The sequence below is a fragment of the Salvelinus sp. IW2-2015 genome, linkage group LG2, assembly GCF_002910315.2.
Source record: "Salvelinus sp. IW2-2015 linkage group LG2, ASM291031v2, whole genome shotgun sequence".
NCBI classification, from domain to species: domain Eukaryota; kingdom Metazoa; phylum Chordata; class Actinopteri; order Salmoniformes; family Salmonidae; genus Salvelinus; species Salvelinus sp. IW2-2015.
In genome coordinates this window covers 9,036,871-9,049,142 of record NC_036839.1, presented here as the reverse complement: position 1 = coordinate 9,049,142, position 12,272 = coordinate 9,036,871, and the positions used below count along the sequence as shown (strand labels likewise).

Sequence of the window (12,272 nt, the reverse complement as noted above, 5' to 3'; positions counted from 1 at the left end):
CATTGGGAGGGATCGTGTGTGTGTGTGTGTGTGTCTCTGCAGACCTGCTCTTTTCCTCTGGTGATCATCTCCAATGTTAGCCAGCTGCCTGGAGGCTGGGCCTCCATCATGTGGTACAACATGCTGACTGACGAACCCAGGGTGAGCTGAGGACACACACTACCTTTGTTTTAGGTGTTATTTTTTGTATGCCGCTCTCTAAACTAGACTACTCACGACTGCTATTGTCATGATAATCAATGATTTCAAGTTTGGTATTGAGTCCTTTTTTGATGAGCTGATTCATAGTGAACACTGCATTTCCCACTGTGTGTATGTATGTATGTATATATATATATATATATATATATATATATATATATATATATATATATATATATATATATATATATATACACACACACAGTGTTGTAACTATGGGTAAAGTAGAAAAGGGAAAATAAATATGGGTTGTATTTACAACGGTGTTTGTTCTTCACTGGTTGCCCTATTCTTGTGGCAACAGGTCACAAATCTTGCTGCTATGATGGCATACTGTGGTATTTCACCAAGTGGATATGGGGGTTGTTTTTGAATTCTCTCTCTAGAACCTGGACTTCTTTGCCAGTCCTCCGCGGGCCAGTTGGGGCCAGCTCTCTGAAGTGCTGAGTTGGCAGTTCTCGACTTTCACTGGGCGGGGCCTCAACAGGGAGCAGCTGTGCATGCTGGGAGAGAAACTCATGGGTACAGCAGCCTAGTTGTACACATTTCATTAGAGCATGAAACTCTTGGCATACATACACCATTCATTTGCCCAGTTCATGAGGAACGGCGCACCGTCGCAAGTATTTTCAAGTTTGACAGAACCGCAATGTGAATTATCAGAGATTTGGTCAGAATCTGACTTCCAAGTATGGAATCGTTCTATATTATCTAAGGATTGTTATTTTTGTACAATAATAGCTGAATATTCATAGTGTATGAATGTGTACTGGTTAGTTGATAATCAGAATTATATGACTAATCTTCTGTAGGTCAGCAAGCCTCCCACAATGAATGTCAGGTATCCTGGTCCAAATTCTGCAAGGTAGGTCAAGCAGTCCTACTAATTCCTATAGTCCTACTACTGCAAGTCTTAAACACACAAGGTGGATGATGTCATGTCTTACGAACAAATACTTCCTTTATGTAGAAGCTTTCATATACATGCTGTACTGTCATTCTCCATCTTGACAGACTTTTTCATTTCAGCTCCTAGTGGAGTCCTTCTCCAGAATAATCGTCTCACTTCCTCTTAGCCTACTTCAAGTGGTCAAATTAAATTTATAGAAGTTTATGGCATCTTTCTGTAAAAAGTTGAGGGTAATTCTCATCTCTTTCCCCGTTCCGTCTGCTTTTTCCAGGAGAATATTCCTGGGAAGCCTTTCAGTTTTTGGATGTGGCTGGATTTCATCCTGGAGCTCATCAAGAAGCACCTGCTCCCCATCTGGAACGACAAGTGAGACTTGTGGCCTGTCCAGAAACAACCTCTATCCCCTTCCCCTTAGGCCAGGGCTGGCGCGCTCACTAAGTAAGATTAGGTGGCCGCCTAGAGCAGCAGATTGACGAGGGTGGCATTTTGCGAGCTAAACTCGCCAAGAATACGCACTTCCAACAACGCATAACACCTCACACAATTCTGCCCCAAAACAATGAACTTTTCTCACCCATTGTCATATGGGCTATTTAGGTGAGTGCTGATTCCACCCAATGATAAGCAGCGCTTACTTTGCCAAAGGCAGGGACTCTCAAATATTTAGCTTGTCAATGCCCAGCTCGCCTAACCAGGGCGCTGTTGGAGAGATGCAGCGCTCCACCAACGAACGCTCTGTAGTAGCTTTTGTGGTTTTTCTGTAGCCTAGACTAGAGAACAAATTCATGATGATGTCATGTGACAGACACTTTTTTTTACATCATTAAATAGCCTAAATGCCCCATATCAATTATTATTATTTATTTTTTTAAATGTGCTTTGATGAAAATATGACTTAACATTTTAACAAACACCATATCCTAAAAACAGGACGGGGTCCAAATAAAATGGACAATATTAAACTAGACTACTCACGACTGCTAAATTGTCATGATAATCAATGATTTCACGTTTGGTATTAAGTATTTTTCTGATGAGCTGATTCATAGCCAACACTGCATTTCCCAGTGTGTAAATGCATCAATTATCATTGCAAATTGACTCCAGATAACTCCTGATGTAACTTGGGTAGCTGATATTCAGATCTTTTAATAGGCAAAATGTCTTAAGCTTTTGTCAGGAATCAATCAAGCCAATGCAACTACCTGTTTTACAAACGGTAGTGGTCATAGAACTGTATGGCAGGCCGACACTGTAGGCCTACACTGTTCTAGTTTTGCGGGAATCAGGAAATGAATCATTAGATTCAGTTCCATTTGAATGGATTTAATCTATTTACTCAGGGCTTTAGAACAGTGTACTTCATTACATTAGTGGGTTTTACTGCATAAGGTAACTGATGGTGTGGTTTGCTTGTGCTTCCTTCAGCTGCATCATGGGCTTTGTCAGTAAGGAGACAGAGAGGGCCTGTTTGAAGGACAAGGAGCCTGGGACATTCCTGCTGCGCTTCAGTGAGAGCCACCTGGGTGGGATCACTTTCACCTGGGTGAAGCAGTCCGACAGTGGTGAGGCCTGCTCGGTTGTGGCGACGTGAGAAATTGACCTTGAAGAGGCTATATGGAACTTTTGCATCTGCTCTTGAGCCAAAAAGGGGTCCCCTTCATGGAGATAAATATTGTCCATAAAGAACCTCATTAGACACAAAGGGTCACACCACCCCACACCATTTCCTAAAACAAATGATTTGTGTGGTTTCATAAAATATGAATCCATTTATCTTATCTGAACCATGCGGTCAACATTGAAATCCCAAATTTGACGTAAACAATTAGCACCTAAACTTCCAGTGTCTTAAAATGTATTCTGTAAACATCCAACTCTGATTGGCTCTTTGGTTGTGTCTGTGTCAACAGGAGAGGCTAAATTAATCTCGGTGGAGCCATACACCAAATCACGCCTCAGCGCTCTCCCGTTCGCCAACATCATCCGGGACTACAAGGTCATCGCAGACGGAGAGGTCCCTGAGAACCCGCTCAAGTTCCTCTACCCCGACATCCCCAAAGACGAGTCCTTCAGACGACATTACAACAGTCAGCAGAGCACAGGCAAGAAGGTTACCAAAACACGTTTATGATAGAGGGGTTTGACTTGTACTTTAGATATAGGAATTGTGACCACCTAGGTTCCAGCAACTTGTCTGTGAATGAGAGTAAGTATGTTATGGGGGTGCAACATTCTCATTGTTTTGTGGGGATGTTTACGTGTGGTGACTGTGGAGGGGACAGGTTGGTACACAACATGCAATTATCAATGGTTGTTTACTAAAATGCCTATATTCTCTTTTTGTCTTCTTGCAGTCTTTCCATATATATCATCTACATGGATCCCCATCTCCACTTTGCAGTGCGTACACAACAGTTTGTTATGATCTTCTAATTTGTGCAGACCAGACACTGCATGCACACCTGCGCCAAAGATGTGTATTTGAAATGCACCCATTGTAGGCTATATTAGATATATAAAGATACTTTTGTGTATATATATAGTGTGTGGAACACCCCTTCAAATGAGTGAATTTGGCTATTTTAGCCACACATGTTGCTGACAGGTGTTTAAAATTGAGCACACAGCCATGCAATCTCCATAGACAAACATTGGTAGTAGAATGGCCTTACCGACGAGCTCAGTGACTTAACGTGGCACCGTCATAGGATGCCACCTTTCCAACAAGTCAGTTCGTCAAATTTATTCCTTGCTAAAGCTGCCACTGTAAGTGCTGTTATTGTGAAGTGGAAACGTCTAGAAGCAACAACCGCAAAGTGGTAGGCCACACAAGCTCACAGAACAGGTCCGCCGAGTGCTGAAACGCATAGTTTGTAAAAATTGACTAACTCGGTTGCAAAACTCACCGAGTTCCAAACTGCCTCTGGAAGCAACGTCGGCACAGGAACTGTTCACAGGGAGCTTCATGAAATAGGTTTCCATGGCCGAGCAGCCGCACACAAGCCTAAGATCACCATGCGCAATGCCAATCGTCGGCTGGAGTGGTGTAAAGCTTGCCGCCATTGGACTCTGGAGCAATGGAAATGCGTTCTCTGAATTGATGAATTACGCTTCACCAGCTGGCAGTCTGACGGACGAATCCGAGTTTGGTGGATGCCAGGAGAATGCTGCCTGCCCCAATGCATAGTGCAAACTAAAGTTTTGTGGAGGAATAATAGTCCGGGGCTGTTTCATGGTTCGGGCTAGGCCTCTTAGTTCCAGTGAAGGGAAATCTTAACGCTACAGCATACAATGACATTCTAGACGATTCTGTGTTTCACCTTTTGTAGCAACAATTTGGGGAAGGCCCTTTCCTATTTCAGTATGACAATACCCCCATGCACAAAGCGAGGTCCATACAGAAATGGTTTGTCAAGATCAGTGTGGAAGAACTTGACTGGCCTGCACAGAGCCCTGACCTCAACCACATCGAACAGCTTTCGGATTAATTGGAATGCCGACTGCGAGCCGGGCCTAATTGTCCAACATCAGTGCCCTACTTCACCAATGCTCTTGTGGCTAAATGGAAGCAGCAATGTTCCAACATCTAGTGTGAAGCCTTGCAAGAAGAGTTGATGCTGTTATAGCAGCAAAGGCGGGACCAACTCCATATTAATGCCCAATATTTTGGAATGAAATGTTTGACGAGCAGGTGTCTACATACTTTTGGTAATGTAGTATATGTTAGTCAGGGGAGGACTATTCTCTGAATTTCTGAAAAAATGTGAATAGTGAAACATTAGTTATCCTTTTTAGATAAAACTATACTAAATATATTCACGTCACAATTTATTGAAACAACGTTTTGCAATAAAGATCTACAGTAGCCTCAACAGCACGCTGTAGGGTAGCACCATGGTGTAGCCGGAGGACAGCTAGTTTCCGTCCTTCTCTAGGTACATTGACTTCAATACAAAACCTAGGAGGCTCATGGTTCTCATCCGCTTCCATAGACTTACACAGCAATTGTCAACTTCCGGAGGATGTCCTCCAACCTATCAGAGCTCTTGTAGCATGAACTGACATGATGTCCACCCAATCAAAGGATCAGCGAATAAATCTAGTACTGAAAGCATGAGCTACAGCTAGTTAGCACTACAGTGCATAAAATGTGGTGAGTAGTTGACTCAAAGACTATAGTTGAACAGTTTTGAAATTAATTTCTTAAATAAAGTGAGGGCTAGAGAGCTAGCTTTATTTCTTTAGTATTTTTTTCAGTTAGCTAGCGGATGCAGCTAGCTAGTTTAGCCTACTCAAACACCCGGTTGAAACAGAGGGATGCTATGTTAGCTAGATATGGCTATCCAACACTGAAACTCTTCCAAGTCTAGGCTTTTGGTTTTATAAATTTATTGCCATTGGTGCCCGCCAGTGTAACTGCTTACTGACTACACTGTACTGCATGAGTTTAGTGGATTTACTAACGTGTTAGTTCTAGTAGATATGTTTCCTATGACGTTTGCTAATATGGTGACAGCCATGTACAGTAGGAAGTGTGTCGAGGTTAGCAGTTATGATAAGGAGTTTTTTTTCCAAATTTTTATTTTTTACGCCTGGTCAGACAGCTTATGTGTTGTGCACTGAAGTCCACAAGCAAAGGGAAAGATGAGAAGAGGAAAGAACATAGATGCAAGAAGGAATTATACAATGGGCAAAGTGATCCTGCTGGCTGTATGTGGCTGCTATGAAAGTGAACTGTTCGCATGTGATCAGGGGTGTATTCATTCTGCCGATTCTGTTAAACAGAAGCAAATGTAATGAAACTGCGATAAACATACCTGAATTTGTCCAATAGAAATGATTGGTTGCAACTGTTGGATTAATGATTATACCCTAGATCAGCTAGATGCCGGTAAGTGTGCAAGGCAGTATAGAATGTGTCGGTGTCACCTAGATTACTCAACAATTTCTCTCAACCTGTGCACCTATGTTGTAAATTTTTTTTATTCATAGGCTCGGTTGTAGCAACCTCCATGATGGATATAGGGAAATTGATTATCATGTAGTACATTTTTACATTTACATTTTAGTCATTTAGCAGACGCTCTTATCCAGAGCGACTTACAGTAGAGTGCATACATTTTATTACATTTTTACATACTGAGACAAGGATATCCCTACCGGCCAAGAGCAGACGCTCTTATCCAGAGCGACTTACAGTAGAGTGCATACATTTTTTTTTTCTTTTTTCTTTTTTTACATACTGAGACAAGGATCCCTACCCCTACCGGCCAAACCCAGACGACGCTATGCCAATTGTGCGTCGCCCCACGGATCTCCCGGTTGCGGCCGGCTGCGACAGAGCCTGGGCGCGAACCCAGAGACTCTGGTGGCGCAGTGCCCTAGACCACTGCGCCACCCAGGAGTGGCGTAGCTTAAACCTATCGATGTTACATTGACCTGGATGATTAACCGTCATCCCGAGTGGCGCAGTGGTCTAAGGCACTGCCTCTCATTGCTAGAGGCGTCACTACAGACACTCTGGTTCGAATCCAGGCTGTATCACAACCGGCTGTGATTGGTTTGGCCGGTGTAGGCCGTCATTGTAAATAAGAATTTGTTCTTAACTGACTTGCGTAGTTAAGTAAATCTAATATGCTGTAATAGAAATAAGGCCATGCTCATAAAACAAATGATCGTCCTCCCTCATCTTAAATGGGGCTGACCGCCACTATTAGATATATTATTTTAAATATCCTTTTTTCTCTAGTCTAAATCACTCCCTTGGCTTATGTCCCTATCGCTTTCTCTCCACTGCTGCCGCCCCCATTGCCCCCCTCCCCCCAAAGACACTGCAGCTAGCTAGCCTAGTCCCATACTGTAGGCCTATCTACTGTAGCCAACTCATCCGTCATTGCAGAGACGCAGTTGCGCCTCTAAGCCAGTCTCCAAATAACATTGGACTGAACCTGCTGAAAGTCAAAATAATCTTTATCTTTTAGTTGCATTGTCATCAGTTAAGCATTTGTCTGGCTTTTACTTCCCTATTGCTATACAGATGAGTTCTCCGTACTCCGAGTAACACCAGATGACCTGCAGAGTATGCCAAGTAACTCACTCCTCTACGACTTGTGTTCCACTGAGGGCCACTGGATCTGGCATTTTCTCTTGCATCTGATCACAATATATTGCTCTTCTATCCAACTGCTAGTATTGTCTTTGAGCCCATTGTCATGAATACAAACGTATAATGTTGTAAAGTAGATATTACATGCAGTGGTATATCACTTCTCATAAATAGATGTATTTAATTGTGTGTATTATGAAATGTCTTGTATTATGCTGTTGATTTCTGTTTGGCTCTGTTAGTCTAAAACTTCTCTATCAAGAACCAAGGTTTGTACAAAGAATGTTTATTATCCTATTCTTTTTCATTAGTTTAGCTACCAATTTGATATTTTTGCACTAAGAGCCCAAGGCCTCTCGAGTAGAAAAAGGGTTTAACTACATATGATTTATTGTCTTTATTACTGAGTAATAGTATACCTATAGATAGCCATGATCAACAATCAGAGGATGGATAAAATATTGTACTGGACAAAGCAATATTTTTCATCAGATTTTCTCTCCTTGAATAAAGATTTCTGACCTATGTGGAATAGTAATTTGTTTTTATTAATTGACTAATGACTCCTTATCAGATTGTAATCCAAGGTTAGATTACTAATTTTGCTGTCTAAAATTTAACAGGCAACCATAATTCCCAAGTAAGTATTTTGTTTTTTGTCATGCTATTCAAAAGCGCAACGTTTCCGCATATGTTGCAATATTTCCTGAACGATTCATATGGCAATTCCTGATTCTCATTTTCTCTTGGCATTTGATCTGCTACATTGTTGGCATCATGTGGCTACTGTACCTCCCTTCTATTGTAGCAAAATGGGAAAGTACCTTGGCCTGTCCATTAAGTTACTGTTTTGCCTTGAAGGAAGAGGTTGCTTCCTTATTTCACTGATCAGCGGATCTACAGTGGTTTCTGTCAAGTGTAAACACTAATTTACAGGCTTTACTTCGCAAGACAGTGTAGCATGATGTGTTGTAGGCCTACTTTGGGTTTACGGCTTCTTCCAATGTTTTGTGGCACAGGTGGTTATTCACCGTAAAAAAAATCTAACTACCCTTCATATGTCATTTAAACAGTAAAGTATGAAAACCCGGGGGATTATCATGAATTACACACGACGAAGCCTGTTCTCAAACGCCTGGATGCGGCACTTGGGAGTGCCTAGGTTCGAGTGCCTATTAAACGGTTGCCAACATACAGTACATAAAAGAAATTGTTTGACATTGACAATCAAACCCTTTTTTTCTACTTAGCCAGAGTCAGATGAATTCATGGGTACCTTTTTGTATGTCTGCGTGCAATTTCAAATACGTTGAAGGTCGTTAATGGAGCCATTGCTAATGCTAACTAGCGTTTGCCCATTGACAAAGTCTACAGGAGCAGCTAGCGTGCTAAAGTGAATAGTTTGGGCAAAAGCCAGTAGTTCAGAGATTCTGAAGTTGCTAGCCAAGCGGACTGGTGGTCCATTTTAAGCAACAACAACAACAAAAAGGTTGATATGCAGGCTGGACGACTAAAGCTAACACACAATCACATCAAGTAGCTGAAATTAGGTGTGCATTTTAAGTTGTTTTACCTTTTTTTCTATTTCTTTGGATATATCTCCATAATAATGATGAATTCGCCTGGCTCAGAGAAGCTGTCAGTCTTGTCTGGACACATTAATACAACGGGTGAGTCTATTCCTGGATGCTGTTTGGTTAAAACCACATTCCAACAATTATCTATTTCACAACCCACTACTGTTGTGAAATAACAGAACTCAATTCTGCATAGGTCAAGGGGCAGGCAGCAAGGTTCAGAGTTAGAGGACTCATCGTGGATATGACCCAATTTAGCATGGACATTGCCATTGAGGGCTTCCACCATTTTAAAGTAGTCAATTGAGTGGAGATTCTTATGGGTTGGGAGCGATCAGCCAATGATCAGAGCATTGTCTTCAAATTGGGTTAACTATGGTTTTTAAATTACTTTAAAATACTGTGTATCACCACATTCTAGTGGTCACAATAAGTCAATGACACAATTTGGTTCAGGACTCCAGCACTGCAAGTGGCAGTAAATCACCAATATTAGCTTTGCTTTTTTTCAAACACAAAATAATAAAATGTAATACTTCAAAATGGAGATGGCCTCAATGACACTGTACGTGCTGTCACAGATGCCATAGTGCATTGTTCATTCAAATGGAATTGCCTGGGGACAAGGAATTTTTATTTATTGTGAATAACTCGAGGCTATCAACCAATCAGCATCCAAGATCCAAATGTACAGTTTTATAATGACTGTAGCTTAATGGGACAAAGGACATTCTGATATTGTAATTGATTGACTGTCTGCATTGTACCATAATCTTGGCATTCATGTTTTTTAATTATCTCTATTGTAGGCCTATGTTCGATCTTGTAGGCTTCGTCCTAATATTTAAATATTTCTTAACTCCATTCTTTTACTTTTCGATGTGTGTGTATTGTTGTGAATTGTTTGATATTACTGCACTGTTGGAGCTAGGAACACAAGCATTTCGCTACACCCCAGTAACATCTGCTAAATATGTTTATGTGACCAATACAATTTGACTTGATTTTGATGGTTTTGCATACGTGCTCGAGCTTCTGTGTATGTGTGTAGGGGCAAGGGGCCAAGCTTTTTTCCCCTTGACTTGAGGGATAAAGTTTTATTGTATATATTTCAGAAAGTGATCAATATAAGAAACAACTCAATATAAAAATAGGCAGACTAAATCATGATTTATGTGGTTGGCCTATTAAGAGACAAAGTGCATTCGAAAAGTATTCAGACCACTTGAATTTTTCACATTTTATGTTAGTCTTATTCTAAAATGTATTAAATAAATTTAAAAAAATTCCTCATCAATCTACACACAGTACCCCATAATGACAATTTTTGGAAATGTATTAAAAATAGAAAACAGAAATACCTTATTTACATAAGTATTCAGACCCTTTGCTATGAGACTTGAACATGAACTCAAGTGCATCCTGTTTCTATTGATCATCCTTGAGGTGTTTCTACAACTTGATTGGAATTCACATGTGGTAAATTCAATTGACTGGATATGTCTATATAAGGTCCTACAGTTGATAGTGCATGTTAGAGCATAAACCAAGCCATTAGGTCGAAGGAATTGTCTGTAGAGCTCAGAGGCAGGGTTGTGTGAGGCACAGATCTGGGGAAGGTTACCAAAAAATGTCTGCAGCATTGAAGGTCCCCAATAACACAGTGGCCTCCATCATTCTTAAATGGAAGAAGTTTGGAACCACCAAGACTCTCCTTAGAGCTGGCCACTCAGCAAAACTGAGCAATCGGGGGAGAAGGGAAAGAGAAAGGGGGATACCTAGTCAGTCAACTGAATGCCTTCAACTGAAATGTGTCTTCCGCATTTAAACCAAACCCTCTGAATCAGAGAAAGACCTTGGTCAGGGAGGTGACCAAGAACTCGATGGTCACTCTGACAGAGCGCCAGAGTTCCTTTGGAGATGGGAGAACCTACCAGGACAACCTCTGCAGCACTCCACCAATCAGGCCTTTATGGTAGAGTGGCCAGACGGAAGCCACTCCTAAGTGAAAGGCACATGACAGCCCGCCTGGAGGACCTCAGACTAGGATGATTATACAACTTACCACAGGACAACGACACTAAGCACACTGTAACGGCTTTCTTCCTGGGATGAAGGAGAGGACCAAAATGCAGCGCAGTTAGTGTTCAACATGTTTAATTTAACGAACTGTGAACACTTACAACAATACAAAACAACAAACGTGAAAACCGAGACAGTCCTATCTGGTGCAGAACACAGAGACAGGAAACAACCACCCACAATCCCCAACACAAAACAAGCCACCTATATATGATTCTCAATCAGGGACAACGATTGACAGCTGCCTCTGATTGAGAACCATATTAGGCTGGACACAGAAACAGACGAACTAGACACACAACATAGAATTCCCACCCAGCTCACGTCCTGACCAACACTAAACAAGCAAAACACATAAGAACTTTGGTCAGGACGTTACACACACTGCCAAGACAATGCAGGAATAGCTTCGGGACAAGTCTCTGAATGTCCTTGAGTGGCCCACCCAGAGCCCGGACTTGAACCCGATCAAACATCTCTGGAGAGACCTGAAAATAGCTGTGCAGCGACACTCCCCATCCAACCTGACAGAGCTTGAGAGGATCTGCAGAGAAGAATGGGAGAAACTCCCCAAATACAGGTGTGCCAAGCTTGTTGCATCATACCCAAGAATACTTGAGGCTGTAATCGCTGCCAAAGGTGCTTCAACAAAGTACTGAGTAAAGGGTCTGAATACTTATGTAAATGTTATATTTCAGTTTTTTGTTTTTAATAAATTCGCTAACATTTCTACAAACCTGTTTTTGCTTTGTCATTACGGGGTATTGTGTATAGATTGATGAGTGGGGAAAAAACAATTTAATCGATTTTAGAATAAGGCTGTTACAAAATGAGGAAAATGTCAAGTGGTCTGAATACTTTCCGAATGCACTGTACGTTCCTGAAAAAAAATACTGACTTGGAATTTGAGCAGGTTAAGTTCAGGCTGTTTCCTATCAGTGGAACTGCACCATCTACTTTCGCTTTCTCGGAAACCACATGGTTTCTACACTGCCGTTCCATCATTTTCTGCCACTCCCGCCGACAGAACCTGCAGAGCACTTGCAAAGATAAATGAAGATACGACCACGACTGTTGAACTTTGCCAAGCAATTGTAATAAATGCAGTATAGTCAACAAGACAGCTTTTTGAGTTATGAATTAGCTTTTTAAAATGTTGAACATTCCATTGCAGTACAGGATGAACTACTCCAAAAAGATGTGACATTACTTTCAATGCTTTTTCTCAAGAATATGTTAGGTTTCTATTTACGGTGTGAATGAGTTGCGTTTTAGTTTCTGACTTCATGCTGATGAGGGAGGTTGCCCGATAGAAAGAACAGCGCCAAAACGCGCACTGGACTTTGATTGGTTCTCTACTGAACCTATGCAAAAGCTTGGCTGCGATAGGCTA

At 41.4% G+C, this 12,272-nt stretch overlaps 1 protein-coding gene across 3 annotated transcripts in view; it reads left to right on the top strand.

Moving 5' to 3' along the window:
* Nucleotides 1-7,747, top strand: part of LOC111973981 (signal transducer and activator of transcription 4-like) — a 30,570-nt gene extending 22,823 nt beyond the window's left edge. For 2 of the 3 annotated variants that reach the window (XM_024001471.2, XM_024001462.2), the window contains exons 15-22: nucleotides 43-141; nucleotides 588-723; nucleotides 1,014-1,066; nucleotides 1,383-1,477; nucleotides 2,540-2,676; nucleotides 3,025-3,224; nucleotides 3,469-3,514; nucleotides 7,152-7,747. In XM_024001471.2, coding sequence (XP_023857239.1) covers nucleotides 43-141; nucleotides 588-723; nucleotides 1,014-1,066; nucleotides 1,383-1,477; nucleotides 2,540-2,676; nucleotides 3,025-3,224; nucleotides 3,469-3,514; nucleotides 7,152-7,330 — 945 coding nt within the window. In that variant the 3' untranslated portion in view covers nucleotides 7,331-7,747. The remainder of the gene's footprint in view (nucleotides 1-42; nucleotides 142-587; nucleotides 724-1,013; nucleotides 1,067-1,382; nucleotides 1,478-2,539; nucleotides 2,677-3,024; nucleotides 3,225-3,468; nucleotides 3,515-7,151) is intronic. The other variant, XM_024001478.2, reaches the window with a different exon arrangement.
* Nucleotides 7,748-12,272: the final 4,525 nt, after the last annotated feature.